Source organism: Dermacentor andersoni, chromosome 7, assembly GCF_023375885.2.
Source record: "Dermacentor andersoni chromosome 7, qqDerAnde1_hic_scaffold, whole genome shotgun sequence".
Taxonomy (NCBI): domain Eukaryota; kingdom Metazoa; phylum Arthropoda; class Arachnida; order Ixodida; family Ixodidae; genus Dermacentor; species Dermacentor andersoni.
In genome coordinates this window covers 100,716,906-100,742,729 of record NC_092820.1, presented here as the reverse complement: position 1 = coordinate 100,742,729, position 25,824 = coordinate 100,716,906, and the positions used below count along the sequence as shown (strand labels likewise).

The following is a 25,824-nucleotide window of genomic DNA, read 5'->3' as shown; positions in this document are numbered from 1 at the left end:
GACAACCCTGAGGGTGACCGTCCGATGCTTGCGTCAGCGGTTACGCAAACTTGACGTCAAGAGATTGTAACTTCAACGTCAATGTAACTTCAACTCCGGGAGCTACAACATCTAGTTTTCCGGATGTGGGTGTCCAACTGGAGATGGAGGGTGGCGGAATTGTTGGGAGCGAGATGATGGGCGACGAGACAACGCGAATGGGACTGGTTACCATGCGGAGATGGTCAACGATGGTACGACATGGTCGGAGCGTCATCACCTTTGGCGTGAGGGGACTCGCAGTAAGGCTTGAAGCGGCCAGAATTGGTCTCAGGGTGACGGCTAGGAGCATAAAACTCATGGGGCCAAGACCACCGGTTAACGCAATAGCGGGCGACGTGACCAGTCCAACGGCAATTAAATCAAATGGCCCGGTCGTCAGGAGTCCTCTACTCGGCCTGATGACGGCGACGTAGCCTCTGGCCTTGGGCATAGTAACCTAGGAAACTGTCAGTTGGTGGGACAAAGCGACGGCGCATGCACAGTCCAGGCCAGCATTAGATAGCTCCTGACGAACGATGGCTTGGACAAGTGGTATCGCGGTAGAACTGGACTCACAGGCACGGGGGCATGGGGAAGCAGCAGACGTAGCCTCAAGTTCACGCGGTATGATCGTCACGTGTTCCACGGTTAGCAGCACCTATGACGCAGGTGCGTCATCGCACGATGATGTTGCTGCCGTGTGAGGAAGTCGAGTGAACTGGTGGGTGATACGTCCCCTTTTGGCATTTTTAACACGCTTGCACTCATCACTAATTGCATCCACCATGTCCTTGCAGATGAACAGATTGAACGCGTCATCTGCTATCTATTTTAGGGGGTTTCCCACTTTCTCAGACTTAGCCATACCGTCATCCGCTCTTCGGCAAATGGCCATCACATCCTGCATGTGAGACAGGTAGGATTCCGTCGATGTTTCGGCACATAATGCTAGCTCCTTCTTCGCCGCGGTCTTTCGACAAGAGACTTGCCAAACAGAGCATGCACCTTTTTTCTTGCAGGTATCTTGCTTTCCAATTTCCTCTTCGTGATTTTGGAACCACACCCTCGCTTTCCCTTGAAAATAAAATAGGATGTTGGCCAACATGACTGTATCATCCTATCGGTTGTTCTTATTTGCGCGCTTGTGGATCACCAACGACTCTTCAATGTCGACATCATCAGTCCCAGAAAACGTGCCTTTGTCTCTTTGCTGGGTAACGACAACCGTTGACGTTGTCACTGTTACGGCGGGAACCGTCTCTTGTGTCATTGTGGGAAGAGCGAAATGTCGGCCACTGCGGAGCTTTGTTGTATCGAGTTGGTGCCCTGCCCCTATACCAGAAGTATGACGGAAAAAAGACTATGCAGAAAAGGCAAAATATATGCAATATATACACGGAGATGCTGAGATGGCGGAACAACCACATGAGCGCTTCCTCGATCCTCGTCTTCATCTCTTCATCTCCTTGCTTGCGCCTTCTCCAATGTACATGAATGGCTTGTAGGATTATGAAACGCACAAATAAAAAACCATCAAACCACATGATTAATGACGAGTCGCTCGCACTTCTGCGTTGCTCAACGTATGTTGTCGCCAATCTCTCACCGGTGGTCGTTGTCGGAGTCGTTAAGTAGACATGTCAAAACCGGAAACAAAGCAGTGGTTCACCCACTTCTTGGAAGAGTTTGGCCTTGGTTACATCTACCATCTACCGTACGCAGGTCATGAATCAATTTAACTTTGACCAAAAACAATTTCCCAAACAAGAATTGAAAGCATCAATGTGTATCATGGCGACCACAATGAAGTTACAGCAGTCATTTCAAAGTAATAAGGAAAACGAAGTTTTTTTTTTAAAATACATTGAAACTTCAGTTTGTGTCATATATTATTTTGAAGAGCCATGTGCGTGATGGGCGCACATCAAGGGATCGGTGGTTGAAAAAATGCCCTACATTAGGCGCAACATTTCTACAGCTTTGCTGACCAACCACCTTCACAAGATTGGGTTGACTATTATTTTTTCTGCTGAATTTACTCCGTTTTTAAGCATTACTTTCTTGATAGCAATTACCGAGGCAAAGAAAGAACGCAAGCGACAGATAGCGCTCTGTCTTTGCCTCGGTAATCGAACGCAAGCTGTCGCTTGCGTTCTGCAAGCTGAGGCAAGTAGGATGAATCGAACATAGGACTGCAAGTCCTACGTTACTTAGCAACAGGATTAGTTCTGACAGGATTAATCATAGAAAAAGTATACAGTTTGTTCGAAAAGTTTTGTGTACAAGATACCCCTGAAATGCGGTCGGTCTTATATAGGGCAGACAGGTAGATGTCTCAAGGTTAGGTTGCAAAAACATAGCAATAAAGGGCGCAAAGGACGGGAAGGGTTTCTGGGTGTCTATTGGGCACAATTTGCGGCTATATCCCGCTTTTTGAAGAAACCACTATCTTAGCTACGCATCCTAATAAATGCGCTAGACTTATCATTGAAGCAGCAGCGATTGCTGAAGGTGACTGGGTAAGTAGGCCGTCAATTGAATTAACAGATAAAGAACTGGTTTTCTTTCTTTCTTTTTTTTTTTTTTTTTTTGAAGTCGCACATGCGCTCTCATTCACCGTAAGGCGGCGCTCATGGTTTCTTTGAATTTTGAATGCATACTCATGTCGGTTGTATGCTTTGTGGAGGGCCCTTTTGTCTTGGTGTCTCAGTATATATGCGTGTTACTCAAAATAAAAATCTGCTGGAAGTCAGCGCTTGTCTTCGTCGTTCTGTTGGTCCCTGTCGATGTACGCGCTGTAGGTGATATTTGAAACAAAGGAAGAGGGGAGCGAACTCTTCGTGCTACCTCAAGCTCCAATGCGTCTCCGAAACTTGCGATTACGTGACCTATCGGCTCTGCTAGCTTTTGCACCCGCCGAATATTAGTTCTAAGCTAATGGGCGGAGTAGCGCATACCTTCAGCCGCGCCATGCGCATTCAGGCCTGAATCGAGGAGCCGCCTGCCCTTCCACCCTCAACAGGGCGAGTAGGAGACGGCGCCCATCAAACCAACGTCTTTCGAGGCTCCTGCACGCAAGGTATACCTCGCACGTCGTGCGCGGCTCGATATGATCACATCCCACACAGAGTTCATATGGAACCTCACGGCGACACCGGCGACAACGGCGGGAATTCTCCTACAGGATTCCCAACGTTGATATCGTGATAAGAAAATGTACGGTGTAGGAACCCCAGTTGTACCAGGGAAAGAATATTTGCATGAGCGGTGCTCAAAATTGGTCTTCATTTAAACACCATTGTACGCAGCTCACAGACTTGTCTATTTTTTATTCTGCAAGTGAGCAAACTGATTCTTGACGTGATGCAATTTGTATCGCACCTGTCCGTCGGTTGCATGAGGCTGAAACTCCCCCCGTAGATGTGCACTTAAACGGCGAAAGAAACCGGTTGGATTCTGACAGCCGCGGATTTCTGTGCGAAGACTTCTGCTTAAACGATGGCACAAGGCGTGCGTACCTCAGGTATGGAAGAACTCGCATTCGGTCATTCAAGCAAGCTACACCTCAGTGTCCGAAATCCTAGAAGCTGTGGAATAGGCTAGAAATCTCTCCAGTTTCCGCTTCATGGCGTAGTACGTCTTTTCAATTCACAATACTTTGTAGGATTCCTTCGCCATCACAAATTGGTATCATATTTGTTGATGCTGCCTGTAATATAACTCAGTAATATGCTTTTGTTGGGCCCTTCAAGGTTACAGATAACTTTTGCGAGATGAGAGAAAACAATGACGCGAAGTGTTGTTTACTCGATTGGCCCTTTTGTATATTTAGGAGACACGTTCCGCCAGGATATAAACAATTGCAGGTGCGTCACAGCAAAACTGCTATTACTAGCATCCCGGTATTTCTTCGCCTCATATCCAAAACTGTATTTGTAGTCGCTGGATTCCTTCCAGGACCACCGTATGGCGCTCGCCTCCGCGATTACAGGGAGCGGAAGTGCCGGCTATGCGGGCATAGGGTTCGCCGCAAGCGTATCCGAGTAGAAATTACGTTTACTAAAGCTGCAGGCGAAGGGCAAATGTAGTATACGAAACAAGAAGTGACGTCACTACACTTTCGTATGTAAAAGAAAACTACGCCGAGCAACCGATTTGATTTCTGTTGCGAAAGCGCTATAGAAAGGCCACGCATAGTTAGAACTCCCATAGTTAGACCCCCGCCTACACGATGGCCGCCGACTGGAACCGCAATGCCGATGTACAGCAAGGCGCCGTGCTCAGGTCAGGCCGGACTCGGTGGTTCCTGCCCGAAGCAAGCCACGCGCATTTAAGACGACTGATTAGCAGGGCGAATACGATGAGCGACAAAATGAACAGCAATGTGAATATGCACAGCGACATCGTGCTCAGACTCGGCAGGACCCAGTTCAAGGCTACGTTACATTGGTGTATCGGGTGACATGATACCGCAGCTTCGCTGACCAGCTACCTTCACTCTTAAAACGATTGCGCCCTTTGGCGTGTATATTTGTCCCACAACGATAATCGTCATCTGCCTAGCTTGCGTTTCCTTTCTTGAAAACTTGGCGCTCGCTACTTTCCTGACGGGAATGCTGCGTCACACTGATAACGCGCATGCCGTTCGTGACTGGGATGTACCGAGCTCGCAGCGTTAAAGAAAGGAAACGCGCGCAAGACAGATGAGATTATTGCTGTGGAACAAGATAAGCCCCAAAGGGTGTAAATTTTTCTTAGAGTGTTCACTACGTGTATTGCAACAAACGTTCTTCAATTGTAACCCACTGAAATTATTTTGAGAACTCTAAGAGTAAGCCGATAACATTCTGTCCCCCACAAATGTAATGTGGTAGTGTAGCAGCGACAGAACATCCAATTCGTAATGGTGGGGTGCTTATTTAAACCCAACCTCCACTCGTGAGCTTTTCTCTGGGTATCTTTAGCAATGATGACGTTAGGAGTTGTCCTAATGCTACAAGGTACAGTGGTGTTACGGGAATACGCCGATACTAAGCATTGATTCTGTTAACGATATGGTCAGCTTTTCGCAACATCGGAAAATCTGTTTACCGCGCAAGTACAGCAGATATGGTTACGACACAAAATTTGCTCGTGGCGTCGGCCAATGATTAGCGTTAATATTTATTTTATTTTCTAATATTTACTTCCTTTTAACTTCCACAATGCCCACGAAACAATGTTGAATTTTTTATACTTCGTAGAGATTATTTAAGACTTTCTTTCCAGGGGGGAAGCACAGCGTAAAACGGTCGTAGAGCCTTCTGCAGATTCTGTATGTTGTGCTTTACAATTTTGCTTACTGATGCTGCTTCATGCCAAAAGAAAGTCACATTCAGACGTACGGGTGAACTGCACATGCTTACTCTCTCGGAAGGCCAAGAGGGCTAGCGGTCTTCCATCGGCCCGCTTCCCAGACACAGGCCAACGTATACGGCATCTGCTTCCGGTCCTCCCACGTTGGCTGCCGATCGTGGCCGACCACGTCATCAATTTCACGTTGCACCCGCGCTTGGACCGTGTCGGCGTTTCTCGCAAAATTCAGCATCTGCCACGTCATCGTATTGGTTGGGCTGAAGGTACCAGCCATGAGGAAGGAGTTTACGTTGCCAACGAGGTAGCAGTCTGCACAAAATTCAGGTGAATGGCAATCCGTATTCTTTAAAAAATACAGATTCAATATGGAGCAATAGAACGAGAGCAATCCGCGTTCTTCGACAGGAATTGTGTCTTTGCTGTAAACCCCCGCTATAAGTGTGAAAGAAAAAAGAAAGAATGCTGTTGTGCCTGCAGTAGTGTACAGTCATGTTAGCTTGCTGTTCAGAACATCGTTCATGCTATAATGTCAAAGGGACTCAGCATCCTGAGGAATACGTCAGCTTTCAGTCGAAGAGGGCCTTAAATGCCACTTTTGACACACCAAGTTTCAAGACTGCTATTTTCAAAGGAAACTGTTATTCTTACGTGCTATCATAGGTTGTCAAACTCATGAATCGACTCACTCAGACTCAGATCTACCCGTGAATTTGGATTTTCCCGTATGTGTAGGATTCGGGCGGGTCCGAGTCCGAGTGGGCGCGGGCGACTGGAACTTTCTGACCCTGAGTCTAAGTGAAGTCCGTTTTTTCTTTCTTTCTTTTTCTTCTTGGCCAAACTAAGCTTGTGAACATAAAGTGCCGGCGACGCGATGAGGCGCACAGCAGAAGTGCGCACAAACAAAAATGCCAGGCCTGCGTGAAAGGCGTAGTCCAGTCACAGCGTAAACTTAAGGATCTGCCTCCTCGCAGCTCGTCTTAAGCTGTTTGAGGATGCCTACTGCAAGTAGTGATCATGGACTTAAGTGGTGTAATGCGCATACACATATCGGACGCAGGTTCGCGTAGTGCTGGTTCTTGGCGGCGAAGCTGTGGGGCCTCATTTTCGGGAGCACGTAGGTGAGATTGTTTGCGGTGAAGTCTTTTGAGGGTCATTTTCTCAAAAACGAACCGCATTGTCCACCCGGCGTGCACGGCGAGGTGCAGCTGCGCCCTGCACGGTGGTTGGTTGAGCCCTGACGTTTCCTAGCTGCAGCCGTACGAGAAGCTCTACGCTCCGCTAACTCAGCAGCAGTCCGCTTTGTCAGAAGGCGCCATTACGTGCATCGAAAAGTCACGGCAGCGTAACGCTAATAGGACCATGGCCGTTTGCTCAGTGCCATTGACACAGAGTTAATATAAACAAACCACCCATAGTACTCATAGACCTCCGGCTTTGTCCAGGCGGCGCTGCGGAAAAACCCGTCACCAGCGCACCCATCACAGCCTTGGCACGAACTGAGTAGTGCAAAAGAGTTGTCCGCAAGCGAAGGTGCATAGGCCACAATGGACCCTCCTCTTTCGGTTGTGTTGAGGCACGGTTTCCTAAAAATCAAGGACCTGGAAAACTTCTTCCGCCCATCCACGCTTCGGAAAGGGAGGAAGCTTAGGTGTTATTTCGGCGTGCTGCAACTCGCAAGTACAGAGAGCACCAGGTTCGTTTATAGGCATATCAGCATAAAAATCTAAGCGTTTCAAATTAAAAATTTTAATTATGGGGTTTTACGTGCCAAAACCACTTTCTGATTAAGAGGCACGCCGTAGCGGAGGACTGCGGAAATGTTGACGACCTGGGTTCTTTAACGTGCACCTAATCTAAGTACACGGGTGTTTTCGCATTTCGCCTCCATCGAAATACGGCCGCCGTGGCCAGGATTCGATCCCGCGCCCTCGTGCTCAGCAGCCCAACGCCATAGCCACTGAGATTTTTCAACTTGGTTCATATTGAAAATGTCCTGAACAGAATACTTAAGTATCCGCTATATATTTATGCATTTTATCGTAATATTTTTGCTCGCAATTATTTACAGACAGTAAATCCTTCCATAGCCTTTTTTCAGGGCAGCAAACAGAAAACGTTTTCCAAGGCAGCAAACACCGTGCGAACATCACGAAAGTAAGCTTCCTACAGTGCCTGCGCCCCGCGTCTTTCTTTCTCGCAGGAGCTACAGCATCGCTCAGTACCTTTGAACTTTTCGCAGACGCTTCAAGCAACACACGCGCAGAAATAAATGCAAATAAACACATTTCTTTTTTACACACGTGCGTTACTTCGCAATTACTCATCCAGGGCTCCTACACAACTTTATTGCTCACATTTGAAAGACGCAGTCGACCAGGCTCAGCACATTGCGAAACGTGCTTGTGGTGTCAGCGCAGGACATACAAAATACCGAAACTAGAAATGTGCTCACGATACAACGATGCTCTAGAACAGGATTTTGAATTCATAAACGAACCAAAATGTTTGGTTAAACTGACCAGCCAAATCTCTCCCTTCCACTTGTTGAGTCAAGCGGAGGCGGATGTCTGATAACAGGTGGAAATATCGATGGCACATATGCAGGATGGTTCACAACGTTGTTTTTCCTGTTGCCAACGAAGTGGCGGCTGCAGATTCTTGAGTTTTCGCTTGGTATCCACGGTCCTCCATCACGGCTACGCAGCACACTTGCCGCAGAACAACATAGTCGCACTTTCTCAAGCGAGCCGCTGTGTTGTGGGTAATGTAAGTAATTGGATTACCCAACACGTTGAACGGCCCGTATCCAGCGCTCTCGCCTTTCCTCTTCATACGATCGCGATGAAAATCGGTAAAACGGAACGTTGTTATTCAGTCCTTCCCGTTCATTGCAAATGTACAACACAACAGTAGCGTCGATTGCAGCATTTCTTCGTAGCACCCGGAGCTATGGGGGTTGCCGCCGTTGCCTCGATCAGTCTGACGAGTGAGCCAGCAAGCGCTTTATGGCAGTTCTGCGGCGCGTCCGACTAGCGGAGAAATTCATAGCTCCCTGTCTGGGCGTTAAACGCGCAGAAAACTCGCAATATGGACCAAAATCTAGTTAAATCATTGTTTCGCAGTCACAAGCTGCATAGGCAACTTATGGCGTTTTTCGCTGGTCAATTCGGAACAGGATTTCTTGCTCCGCGGCGACGAATCCGAGTTTCACTTGTCGATCTGGAGCGGGTTCGCGCGTTCCACTGTTCGTTTGGGATCAACTCGCTCCGCGCCGGATCGCTCTCACTTGCTCAGCCGCCGAGGCGCGGATTCGGGCAGAAATAGACCGCGTCACTTCCGTCTTCAAGCGAAATTGGTACCCGGTTGGTACGCACAACATTGTGCTGCTTCGCAAAATGGCTGCGTTCGGTGCTACTGCAGAGCTCGCGTTTAGCGATGAGAGCTCGGACGAAAGCAGGTGCTGTACGAAGCCTTCTATGCACGTTGTCCATGCACACTCCTTGCGGGCGCGACATGGAAATGGCGGACTGTGCGACTGCCGCGGTCAAATTACGCACGGAGGAAGGCGAGTTTGGTTGCCGCGGAAACGTACAGAGCGGAAGTGGGGCATGGTTTCCGGAACCGGTTTGTGTCACGCGTACGCAGACTTCCTGTGTGATCCCCCGCGGAGCGTTTTTGCGCTCCGCTGGCCGATTCAGATTTGTGCAACCCGAGCTCTCGCTTGAGGATTTAGGCGGTCGCTCCAGATCGACCAGTGGATAGTTCAGCACAATGCGTTGGCGGGCTAGTTGGTGCGAATCCATGAATACTTTGTTTAGCGCAAAACGACAGAGACAAGAAAGACGACAGGACAAGGCGCTTGTCAAAGCGCCTTGTACTGTCGTCTTTCTTGTCTCTGTCGTTTTGCGCTAAACAAAGTATTCATCGACCAGTGGAAAACGCCATTAGCAAAGGAGTCGGGGTTCATACAACTCAATTACTGCATCTAAGCACCGGCAGGTGGCGCTACTCGTCTTGCAAAACTCCAGAGTCTGACGTCTATAGCCATGAGTACTCATAGAACTTATGCGTTGAAATCAGTATCCGCAAGGGCGCTGTCATGTTTCAATACTGAACGGGCACGCATGCACTGAAGATGAATTACGGTTCAGCCGAGATTCGCAATCAGCGTGATCCAAAGCATCCTTAATATGGTGGCGCCATCTAGTTCAGGCGCCTTCAAACGTACCCTTTCACGCTCCGTAAATTGTACGTAAATTGTTCACTTGCAGACTAATCATTACGCGAGAGCGTTGATAGCCCCACTCCAACATTGTTATGCAGCCCTAAAGACATGCTTTCCATGATATGCCCCCATAGAAGCAAGTTCTGGCTTGCAAAGGGGGTAGTTTTATACGGCAATCACTTGTACGTTGGCTTGCTCATCATATCGTTGCATTATGTTTTGAGTGTACATGGATCAAGCGACATCAAAACATTTAGGCGCAATAGTGCGCCGCTGTGCTTATTTATCAGTACGTTACTTATTGCGGTGCCCTGCTCTTTCTACAATAGCAATTAGGGGTTTTCTATCCTGCACTTCATGCTTGCCAAAACAGAAATTAAGTGTGAGGCTATTGGACATTTCACGTGCAGAAAATAATTTGTCGACGACAACCACCCGCTGCTAAAGCAGCTTGTACCCATCCATCATAATCTGCAGCTCTGCTACCGAGTGGAGCCGATTCTTTAGGTGTTATATTTTAACGATGTGAATGCATCCTGTATGAATTATATCATCATTATCATCATCATCAGGCTGGTTACGCCCACTGCAGGGCAAAGGCCCCACCCATACTTCTCCAACTACTCCGGTCATGTACAAATTCTGGCCATGTCGTCCGTGCAAAGTTCTTAATCTCATCCGCCCACCCTAACTTTCTGCCGCCCCCTGCTACGTTTCCCTTCCCTTGGAATCCAGTCTGTAACGTTTAATGACCATCGGTTATCTTCCCTCCTCATTACATGTCCTGCCCATGCCCATTTATTTTTCTTGCTTTCAACTAAGATGTCATTAACTCGCGTTTGTTCACTCACCCAATCTGCTCTTTTCTTATCCCTTATCCCCACCCTTCATTCTTCTTTGCATAGCTCATTGCGTCATCCCCAATTTAAGTAGGACCCTTTTCGTAAGCCTCCAGGTTTCTGCCCCGTGCGTGAGTACTGGTAAGACGCAGCTGTTATACACTTTTCTCTTGAGGGATACTGGCAACCTGCTGTTCATGATCTCAGAATGCTTGCCAAACGCGCCCCAGGCCATTCTTATTCTTCTGATTATTTCAGTCTCATGATCCGGATCCGCCGTCACTACCTGCCCTAAGTAGATGTATTCCCTTACCCCTTCCAGTGCCTCGCTACCTATCGTAAACTGCTGTTCTCTTCCGAGACTGTTAAACATTACTTTAGTTTTCTGCAGATTAATTTTTAGACCCACTCTTCTGCTTTGCCTCTCCAGATCAATGAACATGCATTGCAATTGGTCTCCTGAGTTACTAAGCAAGGCAATATCTTCATTGAATGTATCACTTACCAGTAAAGAAGGAATTTGCTTCCCCTGTGCCTTCTTCGATCTTCTTGATATATCTGTGAATGAAGTCTTTGCATTCGTCTCCATCCTTCACCGCCTGGAATTCTCCGACTTGCTTCCTTAACAGAGGAGCACGTAAAGAGAACTCTTTAGCCAGGCTCAAATTCATTACTACTTCTATGACAGGTGTCTGCTATTCCAATATTGAATACTTACCCTCTCGTTACAGAAGAACCTGCGCATTCGTGAGAACGTTATTTTTTTTCTTAAAATTTCTCCCCAGTACCGCACTAAAACAGTATCACTAGGTTTAAAAGAGAACATATTACATAACATTGACAAAACATGCTTACATTAGGGCACTGTTGATATTGTTCAATCGCTTCCGATTCAGTAGATCAATGTACACTCGCTCAAAAAGTCGCATTCTACAATGTTCGCGGTAAACCTTTGGCTTTATTTAGTCTTTACCTGGAAAAAAGAGTGTTTGTTTAGGGGATGAATGATGTTCTTTAGTAAGATTTTTATTGTTGTTGCTTCTGCAGCTGCTCTTCTTCTGGGGGGGGGGGGGGGGTGCACGGGTACGCTTCTTAGGACTACATTTATTTAATATGTATGGTAACAATAATAAATTTGTAACTGAAAGGAACCATCAACGTTTATGTGGTAGACAGTGCCGGGCGCTTTTCCAACTTCTTTCCTTACCATTACTTTGCATTGAACTACTGCCTACATTGAAGGATGATTGCAGGAAAATTATTTTATTTACATTACGTCAAAAACAGAAGCTGTACTGTTCTGTGCGGCAGCACACACTATCTATGCTTGTAAATATTACTACTGTATTTGCACGATTATAACGCGCACCTATTTTAAATAAAAGGTGCGTTCGAATTTGCATGCGCGTTACAATTGTAACTAATTCTACTAAAAAAAAAATCGACACCGATCCTTACTGAAAAAAAAAAGCTCAATGCAAGTGTGCTAGCGACACTGCCCCGCGAAAGGGTCGTCTGAAGAAAGCGAAGCTCGGAGACATCGCATGTTGGGCCCATGGTGCGTGGAACTATTGCTATTAGATTACTCCTAGCATTCCTGTTAACCATCAAAGAAGGCTGCAAAAATGCCAGCCGAAATTTTCCTCGTCTGTTCATTTTAGACTATATTAACCATATGTACCAGTGAGCCGCAATCTGAACTCGCAGTGCAACGGGACAAATAGCTGCCCTGTCACCAAGGTCTTCTTACGTGCCTTCTTTGGACTTGTCGCAATGGGTTTCACTCCGAGCGGCCATTTCGTGTGTCCCATCACGTCGCCGCCCCCCATTTATTCATCGCTAGCACAAAACAAGCCAAGCTTCAAGCTGACGTTTTTCTGGTCAGCACTGCTGAATGTCCGGTGAATGAAACATTCTGGTATACCTCCGGCTTCCGTAATAAATCAAGCTTCTTCAGATCATTAAGTGTCAGATAGGTGTACTTTTGCACTGAACACTTGTATGAGAAACGCGTTACGGGAGCAAAAAGTCAAGGCTAAAGAAACGCGTGCATTACCTTATTCCTGTTATATACCTAACCCTCATTTTCTTGCTGCTTCCAAATTTACCTGACGGCTGACTTGTACTGACTACACGAGCAAATAGTAAAGTCTGAAACAGAGAAAACAGCACCAAACTAAGCCTGTTAGTTTGCATCCAACATCCGTTAGCAACGCACACCTTCCATCTGATTCAACTAAGATTTTTGAACAACACCAAAACTACTGAGGAAAAAAATGACGTTTCCTGTTGTGCGCGAATGTCATCATGGAACTAGCACACCTATGAATCACACTTTTCTTCTAATAAACATTGGTGTGCCTGAAATACAACCCTCTTATTAGACAATCTACGAAATCTAAAAAGGTTCTTTCTTACCGGGCCAGTACGAATAGATAGCACTGGTAGAGTTCATTTGTACGCGACAAAGGGTTATAGGAAACGTAAAGTGCACGTACTCTGAAATGGCCCGTAGCTGCGCCATGGATTCCGCGACGCGATGGTTTCTGGTGAAAGGAAGGTGCGAGAGCAGCTTGCGCAGCTTCCATGGCAGGAATTGATGAGCGGGCCCCGAGTGCATCACCAGGCTCACTCGCTTCATCACACGGTAGAGCTCGCGGCGAGTGGGATGGTCGTGCGTCAACTGGCGGCCGTAGAAGAACGACACGATGTTGTTGAAGGCGCACGGCATGACGTAGTCGTTCACGTTAAGCGGCCTTCCGCCAGTCTCGCCAATGCTGTCAGCTACGCGGCCGAACTCTTCCTGTCATCCACGGAGCATTGAGAACGTAAGTGGAGGCGTAGCCATGCGGAACAAAGCAAAAGAAAAGGGAAAGAGAACGCTGAACTGCAAAAGGCCGAACGACTGAGCTACTCGAACGCCATGTGCGAAATGACAGTAAAGGAAACCATAAAGTTAGTTTCAACAAAAATTCTATTTTTTCAAACTCTATTTTCATTAATTTTGTACATTATTACTAAAAATATAGCTTCACGCTTCAAAGTTTCCACTTTTAATTTTTTCGCAGCAACCCCAGCGCTGGTGAGGCATTGTAAAATTATTTTTTTCATATGCAGGCCGTTTTGAGGCAGCGATAGCTTTGTAAGCACAGCCTTCCGCACTTTATAATGTTATTTAGTCGACCTTTATTAATAGGAAATTAACTAGGTGAGTATGTGCGGGAACATCACTGCGGCGTGACGTGCCCGTCTTTCACTAGTGCTTCATTTCCGGCTGACTAAGCATTTTCACAACGCAAGAGTGTCGGTGTGGTATTGGGGAACGGTAATTCATCACCACTGCTCAAAAAATTGTTTTGTCTGATGTTCATTATTAACGTTAGGAAACCGGGCGTGTATTGCCAGTCAATGACTTCATCGGATTTAATGGGTGATTCTTCGTTTCGATGTAAGTTATAGATTTTAATCTCAGTAGCGTTTTATGACAACTCATTTCTTGCATATATTGTTCCTGAAGAATAAATTCCAATTCAGATCCCATTTCGCGGGATAAAGAGGCGCATTTTGGAGAGATAAAGGACAATGGTTAATACCTCTGTGGTTAGACGACTGTCAACTTCGAAGCCACACTGATTGGCTACAGTGAGTGGCTAAAGCACCCAGCCAAAGAAGGAACCCTAATGACATATGCTCCCATGTGAACTTAATCTGAGAGAACACGTAGCTTACCATCATGCGGTCCTCCATAGCAGTCTTTGCAAAACCCACGTCCCGCAACGTACTCAAACAGAATTTCCTGTTTGCTGACCAAGCTTCCCCATTGAGGGAACCCACTCCTGAAAAAGCAACTTCAGTGAACTATATGCCGCACACATTAAGTGACGGCTGCTCTGACAGCGCCATACTCCAGCTTATTTCATAGATAGAAGATTCGATTTTACACGTGTCACGGATGCACCGCAAACCAAACCTTCCTTCAAAGATGTCTTAGCCCTTAAAGGACGGCATATATATATAGCAGAACAATTCTAAATTATGGGGTTTTTAGTGAGAAAAAACACTTTATGATTATGAAGCACGCCGTAGTGGGGGGCTCCGGAAACCTGGACCACCTGAGGTTCTTTACCGTGCACCTAAATCTCAGTAAACGCATGTTTTCGTATTTCGATCTCACGAACTCATGCTTAGCAACCCAACGCCATAGCCACTAAGCAACCACGGCGTGTCAAAAATATGATAATTTGCTACCTAAGTGTGCAAAACTCATAACGAATAAGCGTAATCGAAGTAAAGGAACAATATGCCTGCGTAATCTTTTTCAGTAATAGAGCGGACCACCAGGCGGGAAACTGGACCTGTGCTTCACTGCAAGGCACCTATGGCCGTTTGAAGTTTGTACACATTGCTCTCATAATATGTTACTCATTGGCGCGCATTTTATTTGCATCACGTTTGTAACCCCACTGCAGCCGGTGGTCTTGCATCTGTCTGTCACCTCTGACCTGCTCAGTTGCGATGGTGTTGGGCTGCCGAGCACGAGGTCGCGGGATCGAATCCCAGCCACGGCGGCCGCATTTCGATGGGGGCGAAATGCGAAAGCGCCCGTGTGCTTAGATTTAGGTGCACGTTACAGAACCCCAGGTGGTCGAAATTTCCGGAGTCCTCCACTACGGCGTAAAGCCCCATAATTTAATTTTAAATTTGTCTCCTCTGACAATGGTTTCAAAAGAATGCGAGTCACGTGCCAAACTTCTTTCTCCTCGTGATGTGTTCCTGTTACCAAGCATTCAATTTAATACAATCAATACAAGCTACCAGCCGTTCAGTGTTGGCCGAAGACAGCCAGAAACAGTGTGTTCCCATAGCGAACATCAGCGAGAAAAACATTCTTTTGTGGTGTGTTGCTTGCATGCAACACTCTTCAATGAAGGGGGACTAGCCTCGCGTTCCTCGGAGCTGGACTGGCATGGGAGGAACAACGTTAAAGTACGTGATACTAACAGGCAATATACGCATCTGAAATTACAGAAAGGCCGCAAAACTCTAAAAACAGCTTGGAAGTCATGAAAAAGGTTTACAGCCCTGTTGAGATCGAACCAACGATCGCTCCAGTTCCGGAGAAGTCGCCGTACCACTCTGGATAACCACGAGGCTTGCAGAATCACGTGTGAGGCAGAATTAGCAAGTAACTAGATGCTATTGAAGCTGAATACATTCTCTAATATATGTCCCGGTAAAACGGAGCAAAGAACGCTGCCATGGGGGGACACAGCTTCTGGAAAAGCCAATGACAGCCCATTTATTGTCGAGTGTCATTGTATAATCACAAAATAAACACCTTTGGTAATACACTGTCCCCATGTCTGATGCCTGTGTGAACGCGAGTTTTCCTTTTCCCGCGGTAAAGTTGGCTTATTGAAGAGCAGCAGATTCCCTTTATTGCGAAAGTGTCTATATCTTACCTCATGTTGGCAAGAAGAATCATAGTTAGAGATCATTTATTAAACACGTTCTTACTCAAGCCCCCCTTCATCCGCCTAATACCAACAGTAGAGACCTTCAAAGGAAGGTTTCCTTAGTGCGGTTGGCTCACCTATCAATATACTTCTTCAAACACGTCATTTCGCTGCAGGATAGATAAAATTACCTTTGTGGCGGTCCTCATAACCAACTAAAGTGGATGAACGCCATAGCAGTTCCTTTGTGTTGCAGAATTTCTTGATGCTGTCGAAGTCGTTGAGGATCACAACGTTCATAAAATTTACCTTGAGCCTGGAAAAAAATGCAGCACATGTTACTGAACTTAGCACTTCTGCCGAAGAATATCAACAAATATAATATTTCTCCTAAGGCGCGATAAAAAACCTGAGAAATTCTTCATGCTAAATTCTCGGATTTCAGTACATGCATTTCAACACGATTTTTTTAACAATACTGGATATATCAAGTTAGAAACATTTGCGCTCGCATCGGTTAGCTGTCACGGCGCTCTACAAGTGAACATCCCAAAAACTCAATTGTGAACAACGTTTATCACACGGAAGAAGTTGTAGATGCGCACGAACCGTGAAACGGTGGCCGTGCAAAAGGGAAGTCAGCAGAATATTATTCGTGATGTTACCCTGTGAGTTGCGAAAAAGCTTTGAGGTAATATTTATTTATTTTTATTTATTTTATTGTACCTTCAAGACCGAAGTATTACAGAGGGGAGTGGCTAAAACATACACAAGTAAATAACAAAGCAGCAATTTTTTTTTTAGTTTTTAAAGCAAAATTGATTAGTTATTTGTATCCGGGAGTGATGATGTCTGATATGGCCGAACGAAACTTTGAGTTGTCCTTCATTGTGACAACTGCGCCGGGAAGGGGGTTCCGTTCTTGAGAGGTCCTAGGAATAAATGATTCGTTACAGATTCTGGTGCGGCACTGAATGATTCCAGAGTTATGGTTATGATCAATGCGAGAGGAAATGTAGGTAGGAGATTATATAAGATTATCTCGCAGGCAGGAATTGTGGAAATACAGTTTATGAAGTAAAGCAAGGTGAAAGCACTTACGCCGAGCTGAGAGAGCAGCAAGTAGCAAAGCGTTTTTCATGGCAGTTACGCTTGATGTGTGGTTGTAATTGCTATGACTGAAACGCGCGGCATTGTTTGGATTAGTTCAAGTTATTGAATAAGGGTTTCGAGGTGCGGGCCCGAGATGGATGAGGCGTAATCCATTTTACTCCTAATGAGCGTTTTGTATAGGATTAATTTTAATTATCTACGAGCAGAAGAAAAATTTCGGGAAAGATAACTCAGTATGCAGTTAGTCTTGTTAATTACCTTATCGATGTGCAACGCCCAGAAAATTGACGAGGTTATGTGGACGCCTAGGAATTCATTGAAGGTTATGCTTCATCATGTGCAGGTGGGTCTCATTCGGCTGTGCAGTATATAATTTTGACTGTGCAATACGACTGCTTAATTAGACTGTGAAGTACGCCTCAGCAGACAGTATATTGATACGTGTACTTATCTTTATCGGGCGACCACGTTTCGCCGCTTAACAAATGCAATCGCACAGCGCGGGACGCGCCTGCATGTATCCGACGTTTCTGGAATGTTATCGATGCTTCTACCCGGCTGTCTGTTGTCGCCGAACCTTGTGTTATCTGATTTCATCGCGTAGCGCGAATGGTGTAGAACTTTGTGGAAAGCACGCGGGTCCAAACGATTAGTCTGGAACATTCGACGACTGCTCTATAAAAGCCGACGCGCTTGACCCGCTGAGCAGATTTTCGACGATCGCCGAGCGTGTTCACCGCTATCGTTGCGCTATAAGTGTAGCCTGTTTTGTGGGCACAGGTTCGCCCAATAAAAGTTAGTTTTCTTGTTCACAGTATTGCTACTGTGTTCTTTCTTCAACGTCACCACCACGTGACATCTGGTGGAAGTGCTGGGTAACGGGTGGGCGTGCTGGCGGCGGCGGTGGTGGTCGACGGAATTGCGGCGTTACGGGGCCCTGGCGCGGTAGTGGAAAGGGACCTTGACGGCGGGCGACGGCGGCGTAGCTCATCGCTTGCGGCTGAGGCTGCGGTGGTTCTGGTTGCACCTCAGGAACTCCAAGCGATCGGTGCACCTCTTCTTTTACGATGTCGGCGATCGAAGCCACTTGAGGCTGCGACGAAGGCATGACCTTGCGCAGTTCTTCGCGCACAATGGCCCTGATGGTCTCGCGCAGATCGTCCGTGGCCAGTGATTGAATTCCTGCGTAGGGGGTAGAGCTTGTACGGCGGTTGAATTGCCGGTTCCGCATTTCGAGTGTCTTCTCGATGTTCGTCGCCTCACGAAGAAACTCTTCGACGGTCTTCGGTGGGCTTCTTACCATCCCGGCGAAAAGTTCCTCCTTCACACCACGCATGGCGGCGGCGGTGGTGGTCGACGAAATGCTGCGCGACGACATCATCCAGCCGTCGAAAAGCCCATGGGCATCCCCTGTTGTCCTGGTGAAGAAAAAGGACGGAACCCTACGTTTCTGCGTCGATTATCGTCGTCTGAACAAGATCACGAAGAAGGACGTATACCCCCTTCCACGGATAGACGACGCATTGGATCGGCTCTGCAACGCTAAGTACTTCTCCTCGATGGACCTCAAGTCTGGCTATTGGCAAATAGAAGTCGACGAAAGAGATCGCGAAAAGACCGCCTTCATCACCCCAGACGGCCTCTACGAGTTCAAGGTTATGCCATTTGGACTGTGCTCGGCGCCTGCAACGTTCCAGCGCGTGATGGACACGGTTTTAGCGGGATTGAAATGGCAGACCTGTCTCGTTTACTTGGATGACGTCGTTGTATTCGCCGGAAATTTCGACGATCACCTTAGGCGGCTTGCCACAGTACTAGAGGCCATCAAGTCATCAGGGCTCACTCTGAAGCCAGAAAAATGCCGCTTCGCTTACGACGAGCTTCTGTTCCTAGGCCACGTCATCAGTAAATCCGGAGTACGCCCCGACCCCCAGAAAACAGCTGCCATCGCAAAGTTCCCGCAGCCCACCGACAAGAAGGCAGTGCGTAGATTCCTTGGCATGTGTGCCTACTACAGGCGCTTTGTCAAGGACTTTTCACGCATCGCCGAGCCGTTGACACGTCTAACTAAATGTGATGTTGAGTTCAAGTGGGAAACGCCGCAGGCCGACGCATTTGAAGAACTCAAACGACGCATGCAGTCGCCGCCGGTACTTGCGCACTTCGACGAGTACGCCGATACAGAAATCCATACTGACGCCAGTAGCCTAGGCCTCGGTGCCGTTCTAGTCCAGAGGAGAAACGGAGTCGAACAGGTGATAGCTTACGCTAGCCGGTCGCTGTCAAAAGCGGAAGGCAACTATTCTACAACCGAAAAGGAATGCCTCGCCATCGTTTGGGCTACAGCTAAATTTCGCCCTTATCTTTATGGCAGGCCATTCAAAGTCGTCAGTGACCATCACGCGTTGTGTTGGCTAGCGAGTATAAAGGATCCTTCAGGACGACTGGCACGGTGGAGCCTCAGACTACAAGAATACGACATCACTGTAACCTACAAGTCAGGACGAAAACACTCCGATGCCGATTGCCTATCACGCGCCCCCATTGACCCGCCGCCGCAAGATGACGAAGATGACGCCTTCCTTGGCATGATAAGCGCGGAAGACTTCGCTGAACAGCAACGGGCAGACCCGGAGCTAAAAGGCCTGGTGGAATATTTGGAAGGACACACCGACGTTGTCCCCAGGGCATTTAAGCGCGGATTATCTTCCTTCACGCTTCAAAACAATCTCCTCGTGAAGAAGAACTTTTCACCAGTCCGCGCCAACTACCTTCTTGTTGTCCCGTCAGGACTTCGTCCAGAAGTATTGCACGCCCTACATGACGATCCGACCGCTGGACACCTCGGTTTTTCCCGGACACTATCGAGGATACAAGAAAAGTATTATTGGCCGCGCCTGACCGCCGACGTCGCCCGTTATGTCAGAACATGCCGAGACTGTCAGCGACGCAAGACACCGCCGACAAGGCCAGCCGGATTACTACAGCCAATCGAGCCTCCTTGCCGACCATTCCAGCAGATCGGGATGGACTTGCTGGGACCCTTTCCGACGTCAACAACCGGAAATAAGTGGATCGTCGTGGCGACAGACTACCTCACCCGCTTCGCTGAAACTAAAGCACTGCCGAAAGGTAGCGCAGCCGAAGTGGCGAAATTCTTTGTCGAAAACATCCTGCTTCGACATGGCGCCCCAGAAGTCCTCATCACCGACAGAGGAACGGCCTTTACAGCGGAGCTCACCCAAGCCATTCTGAAATACAGTCAGACAAGGCACAGGAGAACCACGGCCTACCACCCGCAGACGAATGGTCTTACGGAGCGGCTGAATAAGACCCTCGCCGACATGCTAGCGATGTACGTCGACGTCGAACACAAGACCTGGGATGCCGTCCTGCCGTACGTAACATTCGCTTACAACACGGCGGTGCAAGAAACAACACAGATCACGCCGTTTAAGCTGGTTTACGGCAGGAACCCGACGACGACGCTCGACGCCATGCTGCCCCACGTCACTGACGAAGAGAATGTTGACGTCGCTAGCTATCTCCAGCGAGCCGAAGAAGCCCGACAGCTCGCCCGCCTACGGATCAAGAACCAACAGAGGACCGACAGCCGACACTACAACCTCCGACGACGCTTTGTTGAGTACCAGCCCGGCGACCGTGTTTGGGTTTGGACCCCGATACGCCGACGAGGACTCAGTGAGAAACTACTCCGACGCTATTTCGGACCCTACAAGGTCATCCGACGTATTGGCGCTCTGGACTATGAGGTCGTGCCAGACGGCATTTCGCATTCACAGCGGCGCCGCGCACGATCTGAAGTGGTCCACGTGGTGCGCCTTAAACCCTTTTACGGACGCTGACGAACTTCGTCATTTTGTTCTTTTCTTTGCTACGAGTACTTTTGTTTATTACCTTCGTTTGTTTGCAGCATCGGGTCGATGCTTTTTAAGGGGGGGGTATTGATACGTGTACTTATCTTTATCGGGCGACCACGTTTCGCCGCTTAACAAATGCAATCGCACAGCGCGGGACGCGCCTGCATGTATCCGACGTTTCTGGAATGTTATCGATGCTTCTACCCGGCTGTCTGTTGTCGCCGAACCTTGTGTTATCTGATTTCATCGCGTAGCGCGAATGGTGTAGAACTTTGTGGAAAGCACGCGGGTCCAAACGATTAGTCTGGAACATTCGACGACTGCTCTATAAAAGCCGACGCGCTTGACCCGCTGAGCAGATTTTCGACGATCGCCGAGCGTGTTCACCGCTATCGTTGCGCTATAAGTGTAGCCTGTTTTGTGGGCACAGGTTCGCCCAATAAAAGTTAGTTTTCTTGTTCACAGTATTGCTACTGTGTTCTTTCTTCAACGTCACCACCACGTGACATCTGGTGGAAGTGCTGGGTAACGGGTGGGCGTGCTGGCGGCGGCGGTGGTGGTCGACGGAATTGCGGCGTTACGGGGCCCTGGCGCGGTAGTGGAAAGGGACCTTGACGGCGGGCGACGGCGGCGTAGCTCATCGCTTGCGGCTGAGGCTGCGGTGGTTCTGGTTGCACCTCAGGAACTCCAAGCGATCGGTGCACCTCTTCTTTTACGATGTCGGCGATCGAAGCCACTTGAGGCTGCGACGAAGGCATGACCTTGCGCAGTTCTTCGCGCACAATGGCCCTGATGGTCTCGCGCAGATCGTCCGTGGCCAGTGATTGAATTCCTGCGTAGGGGGTAGAGCTTGTACGGCGGTTGAATTGCCGGTTCCGCATTTCGAGTGTCTTCTCGATGTTCGTCGCCTCACGAAGAAACTCTTCGACGGTCTTCGGTGGGCTTCTTACCATCCCGGCGAAAAGTTCCTCCTTCACACCACGCATGGCGGCGGCGGTGGTGGTCGACGAAATGCTGCGCGACGACATCATCCAGCCGTCGAAAAGCCCATGGGCATCCCCTGTTGTCCTGGTGAAGAAAAAGGACGGAACCCTACGTTTCTGCGTCGATTATCGTCGTCTGAACAAGATCACGAAGAAGGACGTATACCCCCTTCCACGGATAGACGACGCATTGGATCGGCTCTGCAACGCTAAGTACTTCTCCTCGATGGACCTCAAGTCTGGCTATTGGCAAATAGAAGTCGACGAAAGAGATCGCGAAAAGACCGCCTTCATCACCCCAGACGGCCTCTACGAGTTCAAGGTTATGCCATTTGGACTGTGCTCGGCGCCTGCAACGTTCCAGCGCGTGATGGACACGGTTTTAGCGGGATTGAAATGGCAGACCTGTCTCGTTTACTTGGATGACGTCGTTGTATTCGCCGGAAATTTCGACGATCACCTTAGGCGGCTTGCCACAGTACTAGAGGCCATCAAGTCATCAGGGCTCACTCTGAAGCCAGAAAAATGCCGCTTCGCTTACGACGAGCTTCTGTTCCTAGGCCACGTCATCAGTAAATCCGGAGTACGCCCCGACCCCCAGAAAACAGCTGCCATCGCAAAGTTCCCGCAGCCCACCGACAAGAAGGCAGTGCGTAGATTCCTTGGCATGTGTGCCTACTACAGGCGCTTTGTCAAGGACTTTTCACGCATCGCCGAGCCGTTGACACGTCTAACTAAATGTGATGTTGAGTTCAAGTGGGAAACGCCGCAGGCCGACGCATTTGAAGAACTCAAACGACGCATGCAGTCGCCGCCGGTACTTGCGCACTTCGACGAGTACGCCGATACAGAAATCCATACTGACGCCAGTAGCCTAGGCCTCATTCAGGGTAGCGTGCCTCATTCAACTGACGCGTCCAGTGCATAAAACTGCAAGTACACTTTCAGCGGAACACGACACTACAACTTCTGCTAATGCAGCCGTATGGTCGTTACAGCAGCTATAATCTATTTCGGCTGAAACAATTTCCCTCCTGAAGGGTTGTTGGCATACATTAAGCAGAAGTCCATTCGTACTATCATTATTTAAAATTTTATTTTCGCTAACATTTTTACTCCGATTACTCGAATATTAGAAATTAAATTATGGGGTTTTACGTGCCAAAACCACTTTCTGATTATGAGGCACGCCGTAGAGGAGGACTCCGGAAATTTTGATCACGTGGGGTTTATTAACGTGCACCTAAATCTAAGTACACGGGTGTTTTCGCATTTTGCCACCATCGAAATGTGGCCGCCGTGGCCGAGATTCGATCCCGCGACCTCGTGCTCAGCAGGCCAACACCATAGCCACTGAGAAACCACGGCGGATGATTACTTGAATATGCCTCAGTGGTGTGGAATAACATAAGCTATTCAAAGCGCATAGTAATTAAGGACCTACAAAGATAGTGTAACAGTATATATCAACATCGTTTTGTGAACTTGCGCGACAACTTTCAAGCTCGAACAATTATCCTGCATTTCCGTTACTTATGTGCGGACGTAGTCGCATCAACGTCTGCTTTTCATACAACTTTTTTCGTTAAATTTGTACAGGTTGTAATGTGGTGGCTTGTCTAACTGCGTGTTCCAAAGACGACTACCACGGGATGCAGACACTAAACACGTTCCGCCGTAAAGACTGCTAAGTCTATACAACGGTAATTTTCTGCATAATAATATATTTCGAAACGCGTGGTGTTCCTTCTGTTCCGAGCCTCGCATTTTGTCATGTGTCTTCATTCTCGCTGCACATCCTCTGCTGTTTTCTCTTTCTCTCTCCTTCCATGTATATGCACTGTCTCTGAATTGTGTTTTGCTGTAATGTTGCTCAATATGCAGCTGTATTGCCAGTTATATTTTTCTTTTATTTCCATTTCATTGCTTTTATTCTGTTACATTTGGTTGAACTTATTTTACATTTCTATACTTTAGGTCTTCTTTTCCGCTGTGCAGCAGCACTGAGACTTGAGTGCTCTTCCTGGGGACGTTAAAATAATAATTGGTTCACTATTTTATAATGTTATTGTAACTAATAATAATATTCTTCTTATTATTAATATGAACACACTACAGCCATAAAGGATCGCTTGTGAGGATGTTACATAGCCCAGGGCAAAGTGTGAAAGCGAGTTCACTTTTGTGCAAATGATAGCAATACACGGGTGGAACAAGAAAATTTCGGACCAGTACGAACAAAATACGCGGTAACACTCTCCAACTGTCATCTATTATCTAAGTATATTGTTGCGATAGAACAGGCGCTTATGAGACATGGGTTAATTGCTGGAATATAAGCACTTTGCTAGATTGTGCTCACTTGACATAGCCTCTTCCAGCAGTGTGCTTTGGCAATCGCTCTTTCGCGCGCTCAGTTAGATCGGTTCAATGACGCAGTAAAGGCTTCAACAATGCACGCAGATTCAATGTGTGGCGACTGTCGTAGCAGCTATCGTTGTGGCCTGGGTGCATTTTGCCCAATAAAGTTAGATGTCAAAGTCACGGTTCTGACGGTGTTTCATTTTCCTGCGTCACTACAATACGACACTGTGATAAGTCAAGTATTTTAGCCGTATTATCGAAATTTGATTCGATGACGTGGCTTCATTGACACAGTAAGCTTGAAAAATGTGTTTCTTTAAACCAAGCATTTACCTGAGGGATAAAGAAGCATGTTCATACGCTGGACATAAAAGAAAACACGGGCCATAATTAACATCACAAATGAGCGTAATAAGCATGAAATGAGCGTCAAATTTCAACACTTAGAATTATTTTGGGCCATTGGTCACACAATCGTATCTCCAATTTCAATCTTCCGGCCAGCATTCTTTTTGGGGTCTCTTGACTTAGTATAAAAAGACTCCAATGCATATGGAAAAAACTATATTGTAAATATTTACGGCTTATTTGCTTGAAATTGACATGCATATGACATGCTTTCCTGACCTCAGTATCAAAATTCGTATCAGAAAGGGTTCAGTGACCTCCATCATTCTTCGACACTGAAAAGAGCCATATCCTATCTTAAGCTCGTGCGCACGCGCGTCACAATTTTTGCCTACGTCTCAGAAATATATTGTACCATCCTATAGAAGGTCTGCCACACATTCTACTCGTGCAATCACTTCAGAACAGTGAGCCGCCATATCTTAAGATAAGCAAACAGACACGCAGAAATAATTCTCATAGAACAAGGTGACACGACCATTTTACACGCTCTCTCGGCTTTGTAGGTTCTACAATTTTCATATTTCGCTTTTAAATATATCCATCCAAACACGTAAGAAGCAGATTCAGTCTACGTATGAACTATTGTGTCCTGCCTTCTGATATCAGAAACGCTTCACCCGGTGTTTGAAACGTGCGTCAGTGAACACGTCAGGCAGTTATCAGCCTACGTACCTGATCACCGGTCCGTACACCTTGGCCCACTCGAGGGCTTTTTTTCGGTAGAAGTCATGGCGGAGGACTTCGACGTGTCCTCTGATGCTGCTCGCGGGAGGAGTAGGCGGCATCCTGGTTCCAGGAGGACAGCGCCATCGCAAAAGCCATTCTCTCAGAAAGGTAATAACGACCCAGAGAACAGTTGCCACCATTGAGGTCAATAGAATCACCATCCCTCTCCTTTGCGGTGAGCCTGGTGTAGATCCTGGCGTTGAGTGAGATAATGCCATTGAAATTACTCTTTTAACCTGTTATAGCCATTCTGCGTGAAACCATATACGAGTTCCTGATTCTGAAGATTCTGAACCAAAACTGTTAAGCAAAACCTCATTTTGACGCTATCCGTTATTAGTTCTCACTTATCCGAAAACTTAAAAACAAAGGTTACGGCCTTAAGCAGAAGAGGACGAAGCGAGACACAAACGTAACATACCGTCCCCGACTTCCAACTGTTTATTCACC

General features: G+C 47.4%; 1 protein-coding gene across 1 annotated transcript in view; it reads right to left on the bottom strand.

Annotated features, from left to right (window-relative positions):
* The window catches only part of LOC126534752 (cytochrome P450 2U1-like), a 33,306-nt gene extending 7,873 nt beyond the window's left edge, over positions 1 to 25,433 (bottom strand). The window contains exons 1-6 of the mRNA XM_050181996.2: positions 25,321 to 25,433; positions 16,088 to 16,212; positions 14,170 to 14,276; positions 12,939 to 13,243; positions 10,946 to 11,061; positions 5,427 to 5,685 (exon numbers count right to left, since the gene is read on the bottom strand). Coding sequence (XP_050037953.2) covers positions 5,427 to 5,685; positions 10,946 to 11,061; positions 12,939 to 13,243; positions 14,170 to 14,276; positions 16,088 to 16,212; positions 25,321 to 25,433 — 1,025 coding nt within the window. The remainder of the gene's footprint in view (positions 1 to 5,426; positions 5,686 to 10,945; positions 11,062 to 12,938; positions 13,244 to 14,169; positions 14,277 to 16,087; positions 16,213 to 25,320) is intronic.
* Between the last annotated feature and the right edge of the window lie 391 nt (positions 25,434 to 25,824).